The sequence below is a fragment of the Rhinopithecus bieti genome, unplaced genomic scaffold (assembly GCF_001698545.2).
Source record: "Rhinopithecus bieti isolate Rb0 unplaced genomic scaffold, ASM169854v2 scaffold_26131, whole genome shotgun sequence".
In the NCBI taxonomy this organism is placed as follows: Eukaryota; Metazoa; Chordata; class Mammalia; order Primates; family Cercopithecidae; genus Rhinopithecus; species Rhinopithecus bieti.
The window spans coordinates 1,874,458-1,897,249 of NW_016812390.1; the positions used below are offsets into that span (position 1 = coordinate 1,874,458).

At 41.0% G+C, this 22,792-nt stretch overlaps 2 protein-coding genes across 3 annotated transcripts in view; one reads left to right on the forward strand and one right to left on the reverse strand.

Annotated features, from left to right (window-relative positions):
• Window positions 1–580: 580 nt before the first annotated feature.
• Window positions 581–21,874, reverse strand: LSM3 (LSM3 homolog, U6 small nuclear RNA and mRNA degradation associated). Its single transcript, XM_017896254.1, has 4 exons — window positions 21,709–21,874; window positions 19,031–19,141; window positions 16,646–16,741; window positions 581–897 (listed from the first exon to the last, which is right to left on the reverse strand). The coding sequence occupies exons 1-4, from the start codon at window positions 21,727–21,729 to the stop codon at window positions 817–819; spliced, it is 309 nt and encodes a 102-aa protein (XP_017751743.1). The 5' UTR covers window positions 21,730–21,874; the 3' UTR covers window positions 581–816.
• A 104-nt stretch (window positions 21,875–21,978) lies between these two features.
• Window positions 21,979–22,792, forward strand: part of XPC (XPC complex subunit, DNA damage recognition and repair factor) — a 33,164-nt gene continuing 32,350 nt past the window's right edge. For both annotated transcript variants that reach the window (XM_017896252.1, XM_017896253.1), the window contains exon 1: window positions 21,979–22,122. In XM_017896252.1, coding sequence (XP_017751741.1) covers window positions 22,023–22,122 — 100 coding nt within the window. In that variant the 5' untranslated portion in view covers window positions 21,979–22,022. The remainder of the gene's footprint in view (window positions 22,123–22,792) is intronic.

The following is a 22,792-nucleotide window of genomic DNA, read 5'->3' on the forward strand; positions in this document are numbered from 1 at the left end:
CTTACTGCCTGCAATTGTTGGTTTAAACATCTGCCTCCCCAGAAGACTTGAGGGCAGAAAACTTTTTTTTTGTGGGACACAGAGTCTCACTCTGTTGCCCAGGCTGAAGTGCAATGGTGTGATCTTGGCTCACTGCAACTTCTGCCTCCCGAGTTCAAGTGATTCTACTGCCTCAGCCTCCTGAATAGCTGGGATTACAAGTATGCGCCACCAGGCCTGGCTAATTTTTGTATTTTTAGTAGAGACAGGGTTTCACCATGTTGGCCAGGCTGGTCTCAAACGCCTGACCTCAGGTGATCCACCCTCCTTGGCCTCCCAAACTGCTGGGATTACAGGTGTGAGCCACTGTGTCTGGCCCAGATAGCATTTTGGTAAAACTCTGGTTGCCAGCACTCAAACCTGGTGCCTGAAACACAGCAGGTGCACCACAAATGTGTGCTAAGGTAAGACATGCGCTCACCTTAAATCATTCACAAGACAGAAGACGGCACTGAAAAAAATCTATGAGGAAACACCAATTTAAAGAAGAAAAAATCAGAAAAATATCTGTGAGAATAATGGAGCAAACAAGTCCTGAAAAAGAGTTCTGCATCTTGGTGTTCATATTTATTGGAAGAGCTTAAGAAAAATGAAAATACCATTTCACTTAAGAAGTTGTGAGTTATCTGCAAATCAACTCATTTCAGGCATGGAAGAATCCCCAGAATTATTTCTTAATATCAAAATGTATGCAGGCTTCTCTTTCGAATGTTTTGTACATTTAGAAAGGCCACTGTACAAAGTCTCCTGTTTTCCATACAGGACAAATTATTTGTTTCAGCCAACTCTCAGTGGAGGGGCAACCAGGACAACGCCATCTCCCCGGACAAAGAGCATTGGAATATTCCGTTTCGTTGACTAGAAGAGAAAAAAACAGAACATATTTATACAATTGTGTATTACTGCTTATTGTTTGTGACAGAAATGTTAAAAAATGTATTCATCATGACACAAAAAATTGGATTAAAAAACCTGATCACTTACCTTGGTAGCACCAAGAACCAATTTATCAACTGCTTCCTTTCGACAGTTGTGGCGGAGACTGGAGCTACCCATTAAAACTCACTCTCCTCCTGGGCACACAGCTGGACTGTTTCTTATTCTTCCTTGCAACCAGATGTAGCCATCGGATTGCTTTAACCAATGTCAAGTAAATAGAAATGGCAGGACTATATCCAGACTGACCCAGAATGCCCCTCTGCGGTCGTTCCTCTAACACTAAATGAACTAAGATAATAGTGAGAACTCAGAGATGGCAGAGCCACTGATAGGTGAAGCCTGGGTCCTTGACTTACCACCTGGAAGAAAGCTATTGTACAGACCTAAACCCCACCAGGGCTGTCATGTGGACAAGAGATCAACTTCTACTTTGCTGAGTCATTATGTGTTACTTCTGTGTGCTACTGTGGTCACATATACGGAATGGATACCTTGACACATTAGCTTAGTGGTCAGGCCTTGGGCAGTAGAGAAACACATGAATGTTTGAAATCCTAATATTACGCCTTGGCAAAATATTAGATAAAACTTGGAATGTAGCCCAAGGGGCTCCTAAACTTACGAGCTCTAGGAGAAGAGGCTGGAAAAGCCAAATGTTAGTAGGTGTTGCTGTTAGCCTAATGCATTTAGCAGGGCAGGAGAAAAAAACAGAAAAGCTCAGGCAAGAACTAGTTGGCTTTCAAGCAGAGATGAAAAGAAACAGGATTCACAGGGTTAGAAAACCCACTGACTTTTAGACCACAAGTTACAGAAGTAAATATGAAAAAAGGCTTTGAGAAACAAGGCCCAGTAAAATTCCCCAGGTAAACAAACTCAGCTCTGAGGCAAAGATCAGATTAAGGGTGTTGTCTTTCCACCCAAACTTTTGTAGCAAATGGCCTCAAGGTAGTCAACATTAATTTCAGAAAGCAGAATAGGGGTGAGAAACTGAAGAAATAAAGCAGTCCTATAAACTATGCCTAGGAAGAGCTTAGACAGGTTACTGGCCCTTTGAATTGTTTGGATGTTCCAAGTTTTCAAAGAAATTGCATTGCTAAAGAAACCATCAGCCTGGCCAAAAACAAAAAACAAAAAACCTTTGACTATTTGAATCTTCCAGCATAATAGAAGTTGGCCCTGAAAGCTCTGCAGACCCCATTTAGGGTTGCCATATTTTGCAAATAAAGGTGTAGGACGCACAATTAAATTTAGTATAAGTTCCAAACATCGGATGGGACATATTTCATCTAATCGGGGGATTTCTGCTGCTACCAGGACAGGGAGCATTCATGCCCTCCCAGTGGGATTCATCACTGTTAGGGACCAGTAACTGTCTTATGTTTCTCATTCCTTCCTTCTCTGAAAGAGAGTTTTTGTGGTGGATATCCTGTCCCTGCTGTGTTTATCATGAATGTGGGAGGGGTACATTATCCATCTTCTTTGGGGTATGGGTCTCTGTACAAGTGACCACATGTAGTCTGACACAGAACTGAAAGTCACGTGGCAGTCCTGCACCCTGAGCTGGATATCCTGCTTGCATCCTTTGGGGTAGAGATGTGTTCTGTCTGGGAAGTAGGATTCTGTAACACCCACTATCATTGATCTCTGCAGCAACTTGGCCATCAAACTCACAAAGCTCAAGACAACCAAGGGCACACAGCTTTATACAAAGGAAACACAGCACATGCCCTCTGGGCAGCGGCAAATGTCTCAGCAGAAGTCTTTACGGCATTCCAAGGATTCTTCTCTAGCTACCCAAATGACTTCTTAGTTAGCAGGTAGGTGCAGGAGCCATCCTGGCTTAACTGCCCCAAGCTCCACACCAGAACCAGTATCTTTTATAACAGTTCCATAAATGTGGCTTCATAGTCACCAAGGAGGGGGCACACTCCACTACAAGGGTTGCATTACTCTCAGGAAAGACCATTGCTATGGGCTCCTAACAGTATTTAGAGCTCATTCACAGTTTTCTCAGTTCAGGTGCAGTTTACAAACCAGGGGCCTCTTTTTAAAATACAGCAATATTTTTTATTAACACAGCTGACATTCCAATTTTATCTGTTTCTAGGGAAAATGAACTGGTAAGTTAACCCTGGGTCATTTTTCCATAAAGAATTCTTTTTTTTAAAGCCCTTTGCTCACAGGGATATATAGACACTGGTTGCCGGGGCGCAGACTATGGCAGAAACTGCTAGCTGTTCATAAAAATTCCTTCTTCCTTCCTAGGCACACAATTCTACTGTATTTCCCAGGCTCCCTTACAGTTGGGTAGGGTCATATCACTGAGCTCTATCCTAAAAAATTTAAGAGGTGTAGTACTTCCAGGCTGATTCATAAACTTCTCATGTACACTCCTCCACTCCTTTTTGCTCCCACTGGCTGGATGTGAAATGATGACAAAAGACTTAGGGGTTGGTGGAGCCACAAGACACAAAGAGTCTGGGTTCCTGAATGACTGCGTGGAGGAGACCTACGTAGAATAATTATGTCATTGAGAAACAAACTCCAGCAGTGCAGAGCCACTGCACATCTGTGACTCTGCTGAGCCAGCACATGTTTAGGAGATACCTGTTACCATAGTCTAGCCAACACAAACTAATATGCCCACAAGAGTATACTTTCAACAACCCATGTGTGAGGAATCTCCCCTGGGCTGTCTGGTCATAACACCCAGGCAGGAGATCTGGCTACAGATAAATAATTCCTGAGAAAGAAGGGGACTCTAGTACAAGGAGTTCAGTGTGTAAACTTAAGTGCTCTAGGTTTAAAAAAAAAAAAAGAAAGAAAAAGATGCTATAAACTCAGTATCAGAGAAAAGTATTAAACCTTCTAGTACTGGTGATGAATTTCACCCAGAAATTTTTTTTTAAGTGTGCATGTGTGTCCGATAGGTGACAAGGCTTGGATCTGCAGTCCTTGCAATGAAATAGAATCCTCTGTTTAAAACTTAGAGTCAACCTGCAATGAAATCTGAAGTCTACTCATATAAACATTTGCAGTGCCCATTATGTGTCAGGTACTATAATAGACATTAGACACAGGGAGATGAATAAAACATGGACTGTCCTCCTAGACTCCCCATTCCAGAAATAAAAAGAGAGAAAGCATGAATTTATTCTGCAGGTATACTCCCACATTAAGAAAAAGATAAAATTGAGTTTTCTCCTCTCTGGACAGGCCATCTCTGTAAAAAAGGCAGCAGCCCCAGTCAGGGGCTTATAGCAGACTTAAACGTCTCTGCCTGATGGCTCTGAAGAGAGCTGCAGACCTCCCAGCACAGCATTCGAGCTCTGCTAAGGGTCAGTCTGCCTCCTCAAGTGGGTCCCTGACCCCCGTGTATACTGACTGAGAGACGCCTCCCAGTTGGGGCCAACAGACACCTCACACAGGAGAGCTCTGGTTGGCATCTGGCAGGTGTCCCTCTGGGTTGAAGCTTCCAGAGGAAAGAACAGGCAGCAATCTTTGCTGCTCTGCAGCCTCCGCTAGTGATACCCAGGCAAACAGGGTCAGAAAACTCCAGCAGACTGGCAGCAGAGGGGCCTGTTAGAAGGAAACAAACAAACAGAAAGGATTAGCATGTCCACTGAAAGACCCCATCCGAAAGTCACCAACATCAAAGACAAAAGGTAGATAAATCCACAAAGATGGGGAAAAACCAGCACAAAAAGGCTGAAAATTCCAAAAACAAGAACGCCTCTCCTCCTCCAAAGGATCACAACTCCTCGCCCGCAAGGGAACAAAGCTGGACAGAGAATGAGTCTGACTAACTGACAGAAGTAGGTTTCAGAAGGTGGGTAATAACCAACAACTCCGAGCTAAACGAGCATGTTATAACTCAATGCAAGAAATCTAAGAACCTTGAGAAAAGGTTAGTTAAATTGCTAACTAGAATAACCAATGTAGAGAAGAACATAAATGGCCTGATGAGCTGAAAAACATAGCACGAGAACTTCGTGAAGAATAAACAAGTATCAATAGCTGATTCGATCACGTGGAAGAAAGGACATCAGTGATTGAAGATCAACTTAATGAAATAAAGAGAGAAGACAATATTAGAGAAAAAAGAATAAAAAGGAACAAACAAAGCCTCCAAGAAATATGGGACTATGTGAAAAGAACAAATCTACATTTGATTGGTGTACCTGAAAGTGACAGAGAGAATGGAACCAAGTTGGAAAACACTTTTCAGGATATTATCCAGGAGAACTTCCCCAACCTAGTAAGGCAGGCCAACATTCAAATTCAGGAAATATACAGAACACCACAAAGACACTCCTCAAGAAGAGCAACCCCAAGACACATAATCGTCAGATTCACCAAGGTTGAAATGAAGGAAAAAACGTTAAGGGCAGCCAGAGAGAAAGGTCGGATTACACACAAAGGGAAGCCCAACAGACTAACAGTGGATATCTCTAAGGAAACCTTATAAGCCAGAAGGGAGGGGAGTGGGGGCCAATATTCAATGTTCTTGAAGAAAAGAAATTTCAACCCAGAATTTCATATCCAGGCAAACTAAGCTTCATAAGCGAAGGAGAAATAAAATCCTTTACAGATACGCAAATGTTGCGGGATTTTGTCACCACTAGGCCTGCCTTACAAGAGCTCCTGAAAGAAGCACTAAACATGGAAAGGAACAACCCGTACTAGCCACTGCAAAAACATAACACATTGTAAAGAACATGGACATTATGAAGAAACTGCATTAACTAACAGGCAAAACAACCAGCTAGTATCATAATGACAGTATCAAATTCACACATAACAGTATTAACCTTAAACGTAAACGGGCTAAATGCTCCAATTAAAAGAAACAGACTGGCAAATTGGATAGAGTCAAGACCCATCAGTGTACTGTATTCAAGAGACCCATCTCACATGCAAAGACACACATAGGCACAAAATAAAGGGAGGAGGAATATTTACCAAGCAAATGTAAAGCAAAAAAAGCAGGAGTTGCAATTCTAATCTCTGATAAAACAGACTTTAAACCAACAAAGATCAAAAGAGACAAAGAGGGGCATTACATAATGGTAAAGGGAACAATGTAGCAAGAAGAGCTAACTATCCTAAATATATATGCACCCAATACAGGAGCACCCAGATTCATAAAACAAGTTCTTAGAGACCTACAAAGAGACTTAGACTCCCACGCAATAATAGTGGGAGACTTTAACACCCCACTGTCAATATTAGACAGATCAATGAGACAGAAAATTAACAAGGATATTCAGGACTTGAACTCAGTTCTGGACCAAGCCGACCTAACAGACCTCTACAGAACTCTCCACCCCAAATCAACAGAATACACATTCTTCTCTGCCCCTCATTGCACTTATTCTAAAATTGACCACATAATTGGAAGTAAAACACTCCTCAGCAAATGCAAAAGAAAGGAAATCTTAACAATCTCTCAGACCACAGTGCAATCAAATTAGAACTCAGGATTAAGAAACTCACTCAAAACCACAAATACATGGAAACTGAACAACCTGCTCCCGAATGACTACTGGGTAAACAACGAAAAGAAGGCAGAAATAAAGATATTCTTTGAAACCAACGAGAATGAAGACACAATGTACCAGAATCTCTGGGACACATTTAAAGTAGTGTTTAGAAGGAAACTTATAGCACTAAATGCTCACAAGAGAAAGCAGGAAAGATCTAAAATTGACGCCCTAACATCAAAATTAAAAGAACTACAGAAGCAACAGCAAACAAATCAAAAGCTAGAAGACATGAAATAACTAAGATCAGAGCAGAACTTAAGGAGACAGAGACATGAACAACCCCGAAAAAATAATCAATGAATTCAGGAGGGTTTTTTTTTTTTTTTAAATCAACAAAATAGACCGCTAGCCAGTCTAACAAAGAAGAAAAGAGAGAAGAATCAAATAGACGCAATAAAAAATGATATAGGGGATGTCACCACTGATCCCACAGAAGTACAAACTACAATCAGAGAATACTATAAGCATCTCTATGCAATAAACTAGAAAATCTTGAAGAAATGGATAAAGTCCTGGACACTTACACCCTCCCAAGTCTAAACCAGGAAGAAGTCGAATCCCTGAATAGACCAATAACAAGTTCTGAAATTGAGGCAGTAATTAATAGCCTACCAACCAAAAAAAGTCCAGGACCAGACAGATTCACAGTCGGATTCTATCATAGGTACAAAGAGAAGCTGGTACCATTCCTTCTGAAACTATTCCAAACAACAGAGAAAGAGGGAGTCCTCCCTAACTCATTTTATAAGGCCAGTATCATCCTGATACCAAAGCCTAGCAGAGATACACACACAAAAAAGAAAATTTCAGGCCAATATCCCTGATGAACACTGATGCGAAAATCCTCAATAAAATACTGGCAAACTGAATCCAGCAGCACATCAAAAAGCTGATCCACCACGATCAAGTCAGCTGCATCCCTGGGATGCAAGGCTGGTTCAGCATATGCAAATCAATAAATGTAACCCATCACATAAATAGAACCAGTCACAAAAACCACATGATTATCTCAATGGATGCAGAAAAGGCCTTCAATAAAATTCAACACCTCTTCATGCTAAAAACTCTCAATAAACTGGGTATCGATGAAACATATCTCAAAATAATAAGAGCTATTTATGACAAACCCACAGCCAATATCATACTGAATGGGCAAAAACTGGAAACATTCCCTCTGCAAACCGGCACAAAACAGGGATGCCCTCTCTCACCACTCCTATTCAACATAGTATTGGAAGTTCTGGCCAGGTCAATCAGGCATGAGAAAGAAATAAAGGGTATTCAAATAGGAAAAGAGAAAGTCAAATTGTCTCTGTTTGCAGATGACATGATTGTATATTTAGAAAACCCCATCGTCTCAGTCCAAAACCTCCTTAAGCTGATANCAGTATCAAATTCACACATAACAGTATTAACCTTAAACGTAAACGGGCTAAATGCTCCAATTAAAAGAAACAGACTGGCAAATTGGATAGAGTCAAGACCCATCAGTGTACTGTATTCAAGAGACCCATCTCACATGCAAAGACACACATAGGCACAAAATAAAGGGAGGAGGAATATTTACCAAGCAAATGTAAAGCAAAAAAAGCAGGAGTTGCAATTCTAATCTCTGATAAAACAGACTTTAAACCAACAAAGATCAAAAGAGACAAAGAGGGGCATTACATAATGGTAAAGGGAACAATGTAGCAAGAAGAGCTAACTATCCTAAATATATATGCACCCAATACAGGAGCACCCAGATTCATAAAACAAGTTCTTAGAGACCTACAAAGAGACTTAGACTCCCACGCAATAATAGTGGGAGACTTTAACACCCCACTGTCAATATTAGACAGATCAATGAGACAGAAAATTAACAAGGATATTCAGGACTTGAACTCAGTTCTGGACCAAGCCGACCTAACAGACCTCTACAGAACTCTCCACCCCAAATCAACAGAATACACATTCTTCTCTGCCCCTCATTGCACTTATTCTAAAATTGACCACATAATTGGAAGTAAAACACTCCTCAGCAAATGCAAAAGAAAGGAAATCTTAACAATCTCTCAGACCACAGTGCAATCAAATTAGAACTCAGGATTAAGAAACTCACTCAAAACCACAAATACATGGAAACTGAACAACCTGCTCCCGAATGACTACTGGGTAAACAACGAAAAGAAGGCAGAAATAAAGATATTCTTTGAAACCAACGAGAATGAAGACACAATGTACCAGAATCTCTGGGACACATTTAAAGTAGTGTTTAGAAGGAAACTTATAGCACTAAATGCTCACAAGAGAAAGCAGGAAAGATCTAAAATTGACGCCCTAACATCAAAATTAAAAGAACTACAGAAGCAACAGCAAACAAATCAAAAGCTAGAAGACATGAAATAACTAAGATCAGAGCAGAACTTAAGGAGACAGAGACATGAACAACCCCGAAAAAATAATCAATGAATTCAGGAGGGTTTTTTTTTTTTTTAAATCAACAAAATAGACCGCTAGCCAGTCTAACAAAGAAGAAAAGAGAGAAGAATCAAATAGACGCAATAAAAAATGATATAGGGGATGTCACCACTGATCCCACAGAAGTACAAACTACAATCAGAGAATACTATAAGCATCTCTATGCAATAAACTAGAAAATCTTGAAGAAATGGATAAAGTCCTGGACACTTACACCCTCCCAAGTCTAAACCAGGAAGAAGTCGAATCCCTGAATAGACCAATAACAAGTTCTGAAATTGAGGCAGTAATTAATAGCCTACCAACCAAAAAAAGTCCAGGACCAGACAGATTCACAGTCGGATTCTATCATAGGTACAAAGAGAAGCTGGTACCATTCCTTCTGAAACTATTCCAAACAACAGAGAAAGAGGGAGTCCTCCCTAACTCATTTTATAAGGCCAGTATCATCCTGATACCAAAGCCTAGCAGAGATACACACACAAAAAAGAAAATTTCAGGCCAATATCCCTGATGAACACTGATGCGAAAATCCTCAATAAAATACTGGCAAACTGAATCCAGCAGCACATCAAAAGCTGATCCACCACGATCAAGTCAGCTGCATCCCTGGGATGCAAGGCTGGTTCAGCATATGCAAATCAATAAATGTAACCCATCACATAAATAGAACCAGTCACAAAACCACATGATTATCTCAATGGATGCAGAAAAGGCCTTCAATAAAATTCAACACCTCTTCATGCTAAAACTCTCAATAAACTGGGTATCGATGAAACATATCTCAAAATAATAAGAGCTATTTATGACAAACCCACAGCCAATATCATACTGAATGGGCAAAACTGGAAACATTCCCTCTGCAAACCGGCACAAAACAGGGATGCCCTCTCTCACCACTCCTATTCAACATAGTATTGGAAGTTCTGGCCAGGTCAATCAGGCATGAGAAAGAAATAAAGGGTATTCAAATAGGAAAAGAGAAAGTCAAATTGTCTCTGTTTGCAGATGACATGATTGTATATTTAGAAAACCCCATCGTCTCAGTCCAAAACCTCCTTAAGCTGATACGCAACCTCAGGATACAACGTGCAAAAATCACAAGCATCCCTATACACAAATAACAGACAAATAAAGAGCCAAATCATGAGTGAACTCCCATTCACAATTGCTACTAAGAGAATAAAATACCTAGGAATACAACTACAAGGGATGTGAAGGACCTCTTCAAGGAGAACTACAAACCACTGCTCAAGGAAATCAGAGAGGACACAAATAAATGGAAAAAGATTCTATGATCATGGATAGGAAGAATCAATATCATAAAAATGGCCATACTGCCCAAAGTAATTTATAGATTCAATGCTAACCCCATCAACCTACCACTGGCTTTCTTCACAGAATTGAAAAAAACTACTTTAAACTTCATATGGAACCAAAAAGAGCCTGCATAGCCAGGGCAATCCTGGGCAAGAAGAACAAAGCTGGAGGCATCACACTACCTGACTTCAAACTACATTACAAGGCTACAGTAACCAAAACAGCATGGTACTGGTACCAAAACAGATATATAGACCAATGGAACAAAACGGAGGCCTCAGAAATAACACCACACAGCTACAACCACCTGATCTTTGACAAACCTGACACATACAAGAAATGGGGAAAAGATTCCCTATTTAATAAATGGTGTTGGGAAAACTGGCTAGCCATATGCAGAAAACTGAAACTGGATCCCTTCCTTAAACCTTTTACAAAAATCAACTCAAGATGGATCAAAGATTTACATTTAAGACCTAGGACCATAAAAATCCTAGAAGAAAACCTGGGCAATACCATTCAGGACATAGGCATGGGCAAAGACTTCATGTCTAAAACACGAAAAGCAATGGCAACAAAAGCCAAAATTGACAAATGGGATCTAACTAAACTAAAGCACTTCTGCACAGCAAAAGAAACTATCATCAGAGTGAACAGGCAACCTACAGAATGGGAGAAAATTTTTGCAATCTATCCATCTGACAAAAGGCTAATATCCAGAATCTACAAAGAACTTAAACAAATTTACAAGAAAAAAACAACCCCACCAAAAAATGGGCAAAGGATATGAAGAGACACTTCTTAAAAGAAGACATTTATGCAGTCAAAAGACATACGAAAAAATGCTCGTCATCACTGGTCAATAGAGAAATGCAAATCAAAGCCACAACGAGATACTATTTCACGCCAGTTAGAATGGTGATCATTAAAAAGTCAGGAAACAACAGATGCTAGAAAGGTTGTGGAAAAATTGGAATGCTTTTACACTGTTGGTGGGAGCATAAATTAGGTCAACCACTGTGGAAGACAGTGTGGCGATTCCTCAAGGATCTAGAACTGGAAATAAAATTTGACCCAGGCATCCCATTACTGAGCATATACTGAAAGGATTGTAAATCGTGCTACTATAAAGACACATAAACATGTATGTGTTTATTGCGGCGCTACTCACAATAGCAAAGACTTGGAACCAACCCAAATGTCCATCAATGATAGACTGGATTAAGAAAATGTGGCACATATACATCATGGAATACTGTGCAGGTATAAAAAAGGAGGAGTTCATGTCCTTTGCAGGGATATGGATGAAGCTGGAAACCATCATTCTCAGCAAAATATCACAAGATCAGAAAACCAAACACCCCATGTTCTCACTCATAAGAGGAAGGTGAACAATGAGAACACATGGACACAGGGAGGGGAACATCACACACCAGGGCCTGTCAGGAGCTGGGAGGCTAGGGGAGGGATAACATTAGGAGAAATACCTAATGTAGGTGACGGGTTGATGGGTGCAGCAAACCACCAGGGCACGTGTATACCCATGTTACAAAACTGTATGTTATACACATGTAACCCAGAACTTAAAGTATAATTTAAAAAAAAAAAATAACATTATCTACAGCAGAATAGGTTTTATTAGCAAAATATTGGAAATGGCTGTCTATCAACAGGAAAACAGTTAAATTATGGTACATCTATACAATGAAGTACCATAAAGCTAAAAATGAAAGCACAAGGAAGCTATGTATGAAAGGGAAAGAGCACTGAGATAAAAAAAACGGGAAGGGAGAATAATTAACATTCATTAGCATATGCATAAAGACATGAGAAGATTCTCAAGAAACCAGTAACAGTGCTTATGTCTGGGGGTGGGGTGTAAAGATGATGAACAGAGGATGGGGTGGAAGACTTTTTACTACACTGTGTTCCTTTCTGCATTTTGTGATTTTAAGACTGTGTGAGTCTAGTATCTATTCAAAAAGTTAAATTAAAATGGAAGCAACTTAAAATGAGTAAGAAAAGAAATATGTGTTAAGTACTATAGGGTGATATGGACCATATGGTCTCAGCATGGACCATAAAGAGTTAGCTCTGTATGAGGGAGCAGGTCTAGAGCTGCTCTAATACAAGTGCCACTAGTCACAGGTGGCTCATTAAATTAAAATTAAATAAAATTAAATGTTCAGTTCCTTAGTCACACCAGCACCCATATCAAGTGCCAAATAGCCACATGTGGCTCACAGCTCCTGTAATGACAGCTTAGATAGAAATTTTCACTACTGCAGATAGTTCTATTATTACAGTGCTAATCTACAGAAAGGTCTAGAAGAGCCATCTGATGCTGTAGAAGGCCTTCGGGCAAGCAGAGGGAGCAGAGGGCTTAGTTACAAAAGGGTGCAACGTCCCCAAGAGAAACCATCTGGTGAGCCAAACTATGAGGTGTTTGGTGAAGGAAGGTAGTACACATGATGGACAGCCAAAAAAGTAGGCTGGGTCAAATAACACAGACTGTTCACAATCTGTAAAATGGAGACTCCAATTATAGAGGACCAAGAATCAGAAGAGTAAGACTGACTGCTTTCCATCTTCCCATTTATAAGTCAGCAGTCAAATTAATTATTTAGAAGTCAATTATGTAAGTTATAGCAGAAAAAAAAACCCAACAACCCTATGGTTTATGGGTCCCCCATACTGTTTTGGTGATAACATTGATGTTCATTAGTTATTTCAATAGACGAGAGAGAGAGTAACATGTAAAATGGGTCAAGGTAAGAAACCATTTAGTCTGGTTTCCCATCTTGGTTTCCCATCTTGGAGATGAGTAACAAGAGTGCATAGGAGGGTGAAGTAGTTACTCTCCATGGCACTGAACCAGATGCAGACACTCCCCATAATATCACTGTCTTTCCTTTCTAAGTCTATTGTTAATACACATTTACACACTGAAGTATTCTCAGTCATCCAAAGATTCCATTTTAAATGTTTTACCCAACACATCATGGCAATGTGAAAAAAACTCATTAACTTAACAGACTTTGCTGACTGTTCTGCAGCTGCAATTCTAGGCACAAGAGAGATCACATGCACACCAGTACACAGCGTTCAGGAGCTAACTAGTCCCGGTAGCTTTTCAAGGCAGCAATTAATCTTAATCGAGGTCAGTAACTACTGAGATTGTTATAGACACTCCACCCAGAGAAATGCACATGTGCACAGACACATAGCACTTTCAAACAGTTTCAGGAGGAACCGCACTTGGAGCAGACTACTAGGGATGACAGAGGTGGACCCTGCTGTTGGTTCACTGTAAACATGGAGTAAGTGGCAGTGTTCCCTTCTCTGTAAGAATAGACACCACAGTTGAAGAGTCATTTCTGTCACAAGCAGAATTCAAGACAAGAGCATTAAAATGCTTATGAAGAGTCTACTCCCACGGTAAAATTCTTACGTTAATAATGTTACATGAATAAAGCAGAATATTAAAGCTGCATAGTCCATATTTTATCACATTTAAGATATCATTTGTAAGCTTAGTTGAACCGAAAAAGGAAAAATTTTGCCAATTACATTATGACACAATTTTTTTTATCACATCACCTGTAAGATGCAATCAGATTTTGAGATGCTAAAATTTAAGAAAAGTGCATCTTAGAATTGGTACTTATGATTGTGTCCATGTTAAGAAAACAGTAACCACCACCAAACAATAGTTACTAAATGAAATTCCTAAAGGGAAAAAAATGCAGATTTTAAAAAATACTATTCTTTCTTGGATAAATAAGCCAGCAAAATACATAAATAAATAAAATTTAAAAAAAAGAAACAAATGTGAAGTGTTTACACTTAGGAGAAAGAACACTAGCAAAGGAGTCAGGTGTGGTCAGAGAGGAGGAATGCCAGGATAAAGCAGAACTACAAAATCCAATGAAGGCTAACAGTTTAACAGTTACAATGTGCCTGTCGCTAATCTGAAGGCTTTTCATGTAGCCCTCAATGAATCCTCCACGGTTATATGAAGTGGGTCCTATTATTATTCCCAGTTTACAGACAAGGAAACACATTCACAGACAGGGTAGGTGAGCTGGCCCAATTAAAAAGGTGGTAAGCAAGGGAGTCAAGATTTGAATCCACGTAGTCTTGTACTCTGAGCCCACATTTTAACCAGTATGCCCTGGCAGGCTCAGAAACTGGCTTCCCAAATCTTAAAGATCTCTCTGCTACGGCCTGGCACAGTGGCTCACACCTGTAATCCCAGCACTTTGGGAGGCCAGGAGTTCAAGACCAGCCTGGCCAACATGGTAAAACCCCGTATTTACTAAAAACACAAAAATTAGCTGTGCGTGGTAGCACATGCCTGTAATCCCAGCTACTTGGGAGGCACGAGAATTGCTTGAACCTGGGAGGCGGAGGCTGCAGTGAGCTGAGATCACCATTGCACTCCAGCCTGGGTGACACAGGGAGACTGTCTTAGAAAAAAAAAAAAAAAAAGACCTTTCTGACAAGATCATTGGTGATACTAATAAATGTGATTTTTTTTTAAACATCGAACAAATAAAATGAATCTGCATAGTTCAGTGAACTATTTTCTAAAGAACCAGTGCCTGATATAACCAAATCATGCATGAGTAAAAGATCCATTTGAAGTGCAAGGCAGATTAATGAATTTTCACCTAACAAGAGTATGAAAAGTTTACTGTTACCGTTTCAGATTCCAGACTGCAAATAACCTTTGACTGACTACCACTTGTTCAGTTTGGTGTAGTATCAAAGGTGGAACATCCACAAAACATACTCCTTCCTTTCCAACTAACTATCTGTGTGGTCAGATTTGCTTCATTTACAACATCTCATGATACATTTAATGCAGAAAAAAGATATAAGAATCTTCTAGCTGTCATCGATTAAGCCAGGCATTAAAGAGATTTGCAAAAATGTAAAACAAAGACATTCCTCATTAAACATTTTGTTTTAGAAAATAGTTATTGTTCATAAAAATGTTACAGTAACATGTGATAGGTGTTTTGTTTTGTTCTGAGACACAGTCTCACTCTGTTCCCCAGGTTGGAGTACAGTAGCACGATCTCAGCTTACCGCAACCTCTACCTCCCGGATTCAAGTGATTCTGCTGCCTCAGCCTCCCGAGTCGCTGGGATTGCAGGCGCCTGCCGCCACGGCCGACTGATTTTTTGTATTTTTAGTACAGACAGGGTTTTGCCATGTTGGCCAGGCTGGTCTCAAACTCCTAACCTCAGGTGATACACACGCTTTGGCCTCTCAAAGTGCTGGGATTACAGGCATGAGCCACCGTGCCCGGACTTTTTTTTGAGATGGAGTTTCACTCTTGTTGACCAGGCTGGAGTGCAATGGCATAATCTCAGCTCACTGCAATCTCTGTCTCCAGGGTTCAAGCAGTTCTCCTGCCTCAGCCTCCCAAGTAGGGGGGATTACAGGCATATGCCACCATACCTAGCTAAGTTTTTGTATTTTTAGTAGAGATAGGGTTTTACCATGTTGGCCAAGCTGGTCTCGAACTCCTGACCTCAGGTGATTCACACGCTTTGGCCTCTCAAAGTGCTGGGATTATAGGTGTGAGCCACCGTGCCCGGCCTTTTTTTGAGACAGAGCTTCACTCTTGTTGACCAGGTTGGAGTGCAATGGCACAATCTCAGCTCACTGCAACCTCTGCCTCCAGGATTCAAGCAGTTCTCCTGCCTCAGCCTCCCAAGTAGCTGGGATTACAGGCATATGCTACCACACCCGGCTAATTTTTTGTATTTTTAGTAAAGATGGGGCTTCTCCATGTTGGTGAGGCTGGTCTTGAACTCCTGACCTCAGGTGATCCACCCGCCTTGGCCTCCCAAAGTGCTGGGATTACAGGTGTGAGCCACGATGTCCAGCCAGGTTTTTTTAATGAATAAATATTTAAAAATTTTTTCAGTTTCAGTTTCTAATAAATTAAGTATTAATAGATCAAATCCATAGAAAATGAAAGAACACTGTCCACTATTACTGTTACACACTACTATACATAGCCACCTTGCATTGTTGTATCTCACTGAATCTGGGAACCCTATGAAGTAAGTGGTAGTATTCCTGCTTACCAATGAGAAGTCAGCCAACTTAATTCCCTTGCCCAAGGTAGCCCAAGTAGGAAGTGGTCAGGCCAGTACTGGCAACCATGTCTGTCAGATGCCAGAACCCCTGCATTTAATTGCTGTGCTCTATTGCGTCCATAAGTAGGTGTCAAAACATGACGCGCTTCCCATAAATATGAATTAAGCTGTTTGAAAGAGAACAGCTGATATTTGCAAAGCAATGAATAGAATTGCATGACTTACTTTATATATCTCTTCATATGTTTCTTCATCAATTTCTATAGTAGTCACAGTTTCTTCCACGTCTCCCAAGATCATATTTAAATGTTGATCATAAGCCTAAAGTGAGAGGGTAAAGAACCAAGAAATTTAATAATCAAATTATGAAAATGATCAAGGATTAACAATATGCAAATTGCTCAATTACAACTAAGGTATTTGATACTTACATCACAAACTTTTACATGCAAATAAAAAGTAATCCTACTGTACTAGTACACTGTTTCTTCACAAGTCATTTCAAATGATTACTTAATTGACCTGATAAAAATATAAAACTGCTCATATGGCCAAAAATAAATTTACTCAGAATCACTTGAAATTATTTTTAAAGTCTCCACCCCACTTGTTATCTAAGGCAGTCACATCATTTATAATATTTAATTATGAAAAACAGCAGATCCATCTTCATCATTTATCAGTAGACAGCCTTCAAATTCACCTATAACAATGTGACAAGAAAAATACAGTAAAGAAGATAAAATCCTTTGTTTACTGGTAAGATGATGGCATTGCAGTCTTCTAAAGGCATACGGTAGACTACATGTTGCAGAGAGAAAGTAAGTAGAGCAACACCCTGCCCATTTCTAACCTATCCAGAACTTAAATGTATTTAGCACCTGTGGGCTCAATCAATAAATGTTGCAGCTAAGATACTCAATCCAAGCTCCAAAGTTCATTCATTTTACTAAAAGGTGCACTTTAAAGCTGGGACTTTGTTCAGAACCCAAGTTTACTTCTAACAACGTGTTACATGGTTCGCCTGCTCACATCAAAATAAAAGTCACTTGTCAGCCACGTGGGGAACTGCTTTAAGCAGGGCACACTAACGAGAGCAAAAATGTATAACTGAGGGGTACAAAACAAACAGAAAGTTGGGGCCATTTAGGATACAGACCATCAAGTTTACACAGGGAAGTGAAGAAGCCTCCAAGGGCCACAGACTTAACTAATTAAGCTCAATTCCATTTGTATTCCCGAAGTTACCACTATTCCTTTCCCGGAGTCTCTCTTCCTTTAAGGCCAACTGTAGATTGTCTCCCTGGGTCCCTATTTCCTTCCCAAGCCCAGAGGTTCTTTATCGTTAGGTTTTGTGGAAGGTGGAACCACAGTACTTAAGAGTGGGACTCAGGTCAGACAATCTAGATTCAAATTCTAGCTCTCCCTTTACTGGCAAGTGACTGTACCTTTCTGAGCCTGAGCTTCCTACAGGGCAAAGCAGGAATAATTAGTATGTATCATCACAGGGTTGTTATAAAGATTAAATCAGATATCACACACAAAATGCTTAGAATAATAGTAGCTGATCTATACCTAATGCTCAATAAATGTTAGCTATTTTTAATCACTTTAGGGTAAAGTAGCAACACGAAAAACAACACACTTAGGAAAGCAACAAGTCATTAAGGAGAGGCAAAACCTTGAGGGTACTCTATGAACAAATGGGATTACTTCAAGGGACCAATTCTACAGATATTTTGCAGATATGCACAAATAAATATGTAAAAAAATGCTTACTGCAAATATTTATGTAAGTATTTGTAGCAAGAAATGAAAAAAAAAAGATCACTATCATATACAGAATCCTAGGTAGTCATTAAAGAGAACAAATGAGAATTAAATGCCATAATGATCAATAATCTCCAAGAAAGATTACGTGAAAAAAAAAAAGGTGCTGAAAAACATGTATAGCAGGATCCATGTTTTGTAGAGGTAGGGTGTACATAGTGCAAGTATGTGCATATGTACATATATGAATATATGTGTGTAAACATACAGAAACAGTAACCCAATTTTTAATTTTTTAATTTTTATTTTTTGTAGAGACAGGGTCTCTCTATGTTGCCCAGGCTGGCAACACAGAGAACTCCTGGCTTCAAGTGATCCTCCTGCTCCAGCCTCCCAAAGTGCTGAGATTACAGGCATGAGCCACTGCACCCGGCCAAGATAATCCAATTTTTAATAGTGGTTACTAGTAGAGGAAATGGGATTTCAGTTTTTACTCTATATATTTTTGTGCTGTTTAACTTTTCATAATAAAACACATATTTGTGTTTTAAATTTAAAAAACATTTAAGAATGGAGGACAAATAAATGTTATTTACAAATAAACAGAAGGCAAAATGAAAGGAATAAAATGTTCTATAATAAACATATTTCTATTAAAAGAAAAAATATTAAAAATGTGAATACATGCAGTTTTATTTGGCATAATTATGGAAACATGAGTGATTTTCCACTACCCTCTCTTCCTTCAAAATACCCTTTCACTCTGGACAGGTTTTACATTTCAAGGTAGTGGGGATAGGAAGGAATCTGATTTCAAGGTAACTTGATAAATTTACTCACATGTAATCTGCCTCGAAGCTCTCGGTCATTTCTCATCTTCACATAAATTCGCTCATCTAGGCTGAGCCTGATAAGATCCAGGGGCTCCTCTACAGTGTTGGTAGTTTGTTGCTGATAAGAGAAACAGGTTTAGTAATATAGTACTAGAGATAGAGTAGTGCTTAAATCACTGCTATGCTGTATGACCATGGGCAAGTTATTTAACCTTTTTCTGCTTCAGTCTCCTAATCTGTAAAATGGAGATAATAGTGTCTACCTAATACTGTTTTTATGAGGCTTAAGTGACATATATGAAGGCTTAGAACAGAGCTTTTCACATAGTATGTGCTATATAAATGTAGGTTAAAACACGCATACATGAGGAGTTACACAGCAAAATAATCATGACTACTTTGTTCCCTCAAAATCCAAACTGCCTGACCCAATTTCAGGGTATAGGGTCTCAGGGACTTTAGCTTTATCTCAAATATTATGTAATCATAGGAAAAACACTCACTTAATGCCTACCATATACTAGTCAGAACGCCAAGTAGAGGTGTAGGTTTATGGGAAGATTATGAATTCAGCACAGGTTGAGGTTAGGCTGCCAACTGGCCAGTAAGATGAATATTTAGTAGCCAGAATAGAACACTGGTTCAAAGCACTGGCTTAGCCGGGCATGGTGGCATGTGCCTGTAGTCCCAGCTACTCCGAAGCTGAGGTAGGAGGACTGCTTGAGCCTGGGAGGTGGAGGTTGCAGTGAGGAAAGATGGTGCCAGCAAGCAAGCAAGCACTGACTTTGGAGTCAGGCGGTCCGGGTTCAACTCCTGGCTGTGACCTGACACATATGAACTGAGATTAAAAACCATGCCATCTGTAATTCTCAGAGTCTTCATTTGTAATTGAGAAAGCCACAACCTTCCTTTTGGGTTCTTATGAGGATGAAACTAGTTAATGCATTTAAAACAGTGCCACGAAAGCAGAAAATATTAATACTTAGAAACGGTTCCTATTGGCTAGGCGTGGTGGCTCACGCCTGAATCCCAGTACTTTGGGAGGCTGAAAAAGGCAGATCACCTGAGGTCAGGAGTTTGAGACCAGCCTGGCCAACACGGTGAAACCCCGTCTCTACTAAATATACAAAAATTAGCCGGGCGTGGTGGCACGTGCCTGTAGTCCCAGCTATTTGGGAGGCTGAGACAGGATAATCGCTTGAACCCAGGAGGCAGAGGTTGCAGTGAACTGAGATTGCGCCATTGCACTCCAGCCTGGGCCATAAAGTGAGACTCCATCTAAAAAAAAAGAAAAGAAAAGATTCCTACTAATATTATATTATTAAAGAACTGCTGGAAACACTGGTTTTAGAGGTCAGGGCTAGGATGACTTGGGGTCACCCACATGGAAGGGAGGGTTGCAGCCATTAAAGAGTTAGAAAGATGATTCAAGGAGAGCTTCTTCAGTAAGTACACAAGGCCAGTGGAGGAAGGTAACTGAATTCGTAACAGGCTCTGAAGATTCAAAAGGCCCGATGAGAGAAAAAAAAAATAATCTAACTCAACTGGTCCCTACATCCCTCAGTTCAACAGGTGTTTGTTAAAGGATCAGATAACCAACTGTTAGATTACAATGATACAGAAGTCACAATCCCCATCCTCAAGGAGTTCATTCTAATGTGGATAGGCATACGAATAACTATAATACTGTAAGAATATGCACATGACAGAGCCCTACTGCTACCTAAGCCTCTGTCTGGGATGCCCACTTTCTGTTCTTTCCATCCTGTAGCTTTATATATTGGCTTTTAAAAGAGGCCTCCTCTGATCATCTAACTCATTCACTCAAATATTTGTTGAGTATTTCCAGCACTGTTCTAAACCCCAAGGACAAAAGAATGAACAAAACAAAATCCCTACTGTTATAGCACTTACATTCTAGTCAGGAGAGATACACATTAAACAAAGATGCATACATTTAATATGAAAAAATAACGTTCTATGAAGAAAAATGAGGCAGGGTAAGCAGAGTAGGGGGAGTGCTATTTGGGCAGAAGTCCTCTCTGAGGAGGTGAGATTTCAGTAGAAAGTTTAAGTTGTAGCATGATCTCCAAAGATATTTGAGGAAGAAAAAGACTAGGTGAAAATGCTTCTAGGACCATCTGTTATTCTGCATACCAGTTCCTTGTTTCCTTCATAGCACATCACAGTTCCTATAAATCTTACATATTTATATTTATCTGTTCTCCTCGCGAATATAAGCTCCAAGTCATGGCAAGGATCACTTATATATCGATGTCAGTGTCCCTGGCCCTTAGAACAGTGTCTAACCATACAAAGCTGATGTTCACTCTCTCTGCTGAATGAGTAAATAATTGTTGAGCTCAGTAATGGTAACAACTCCTAACTTTATTATCTGGCTTTCTATTGGAATCCTGACAGCTCCGTGAGGCAGGCACGGATAATAATTTACAGATTTAAAAAAATGAAGCGAAGAGTGTGATGAATAGTCATCAGGTGGCCTTCTAATGGAAAAGACCTCAGGGCCTGCAGCAAAATTCGGAAGACGGTGTTTACGGAAAGGACGGGGAGGATTAGGCCGTGTGACTTGGAAAGAGGAGGCACGACTGGCCATTTTTCCTGAGTTTGGAGAAAGCAGGTTAGTACAAGAAGCGGCTCCGAGCTACCTCCTTAAAATTCACTCACCTGGTCTACGTCGTCCGCCATGTTTCAAACCCTGCGCCCTTTCCCGCCTCTCGCGAGAACACAAGAGCAACGCCGAGCTCCGGAAACGTGAGGCTACAAAACACCGGAAATAGAGAGAAACCTGTTGTGCTCTTTCCTGCTTCCCGCGGTTTTTTAGTGGCCACGGGCATGGGGCGGAGCTTCCTTTGGGGGCGTGACTAGGCCTCCAAAGAAGGGGCGTGGCCAGACGCGCCCGCCTCGGGGCGGGGCCTGCGTTCTAACGCATCGCGGCCTGGTGCGTCACATGCGAAGTGGATTTTTCCTGGACAAGCAATATGGCTCGGAAGCGCGCGGCCGGCGGGGAGCCGCGGGGACGCGAAACGCGCAGCCAGAAGTCCAAGGCCAAGAGCAAGGCCCGGCGTGAGGAGGAGGAGGGTGAGAGCGTGGCCCAGCGGGCTTCGCGGGAGACCCTGCCGGTGGGCGGAGGAGGCCCAGAGGCAGGGGCGGCGGGAGTCCAGACGCGGAGGCTGGGTGGAGGTTGCTGCGCGCGTTCCGCGCCGTGGGGGCAGCACGGCAGGCCGCGCCTGGCCCTCTCCGCTGTCCCTGCGCCTTTGTCGTCTGCACCCAGAGCGGCTTCCCGTGAGCCTTGCCCGACCCAAGCTCCTGCGTAGCTTCTTTCCCGCTCCCCGTTGTCCAGAGGATACAGCGCAGATGTTCAGGGTTGAACGCGGAGAAGGCAGTTATTTGTATCCCAGGAAAACGGACGGACGGACCAGGACGTAGAGGGATGCAGTGTGCTGACTCCCGAATGATAACTTCAGCTGAGTCTCGCCCAGAGTTCCACAGTGGGATCCCACCTGACTTCCCCTTGTGGATATTGGATAGGCTTCTTACATTTGTCATGGACAGTGCAGAGCTCATGGTCTTCCCCTTCAAATCTATGCTTTCCTCCGTTTTTCCAGTCTCAATACTTGTTATAAAGCAAAGTCCACCTTTTTCTTATGTGCACACATCCAGTCCCGTCAGCAAGTCCAGTCAGTTCAGCCTCAGACTGTATTTCAAATTTGTCCACTTGTCTTCATTTCCATGGCCACAACCCCTGTCC

Coding starts and splice junctions, on each gene's coding strand:
- LSM3 (XM_017896254.1), bottom strand. CDS start 21,729: ATGGCGGACGACGTAGACCAG. Junction 19,142..21,708: donor TGGCGGACGACGTAGACCAG/GTGAGTGAATTT, acceptor TTCTCTTATCAG/CAACAAACTACCAACACTGT. Junction 898..16,645: donor CATATGAAGAGATATATAAA/GTAAGTCATGCA, acceptor TTTCTCTTCTAG/TCAACGAAACGGAATATTCC.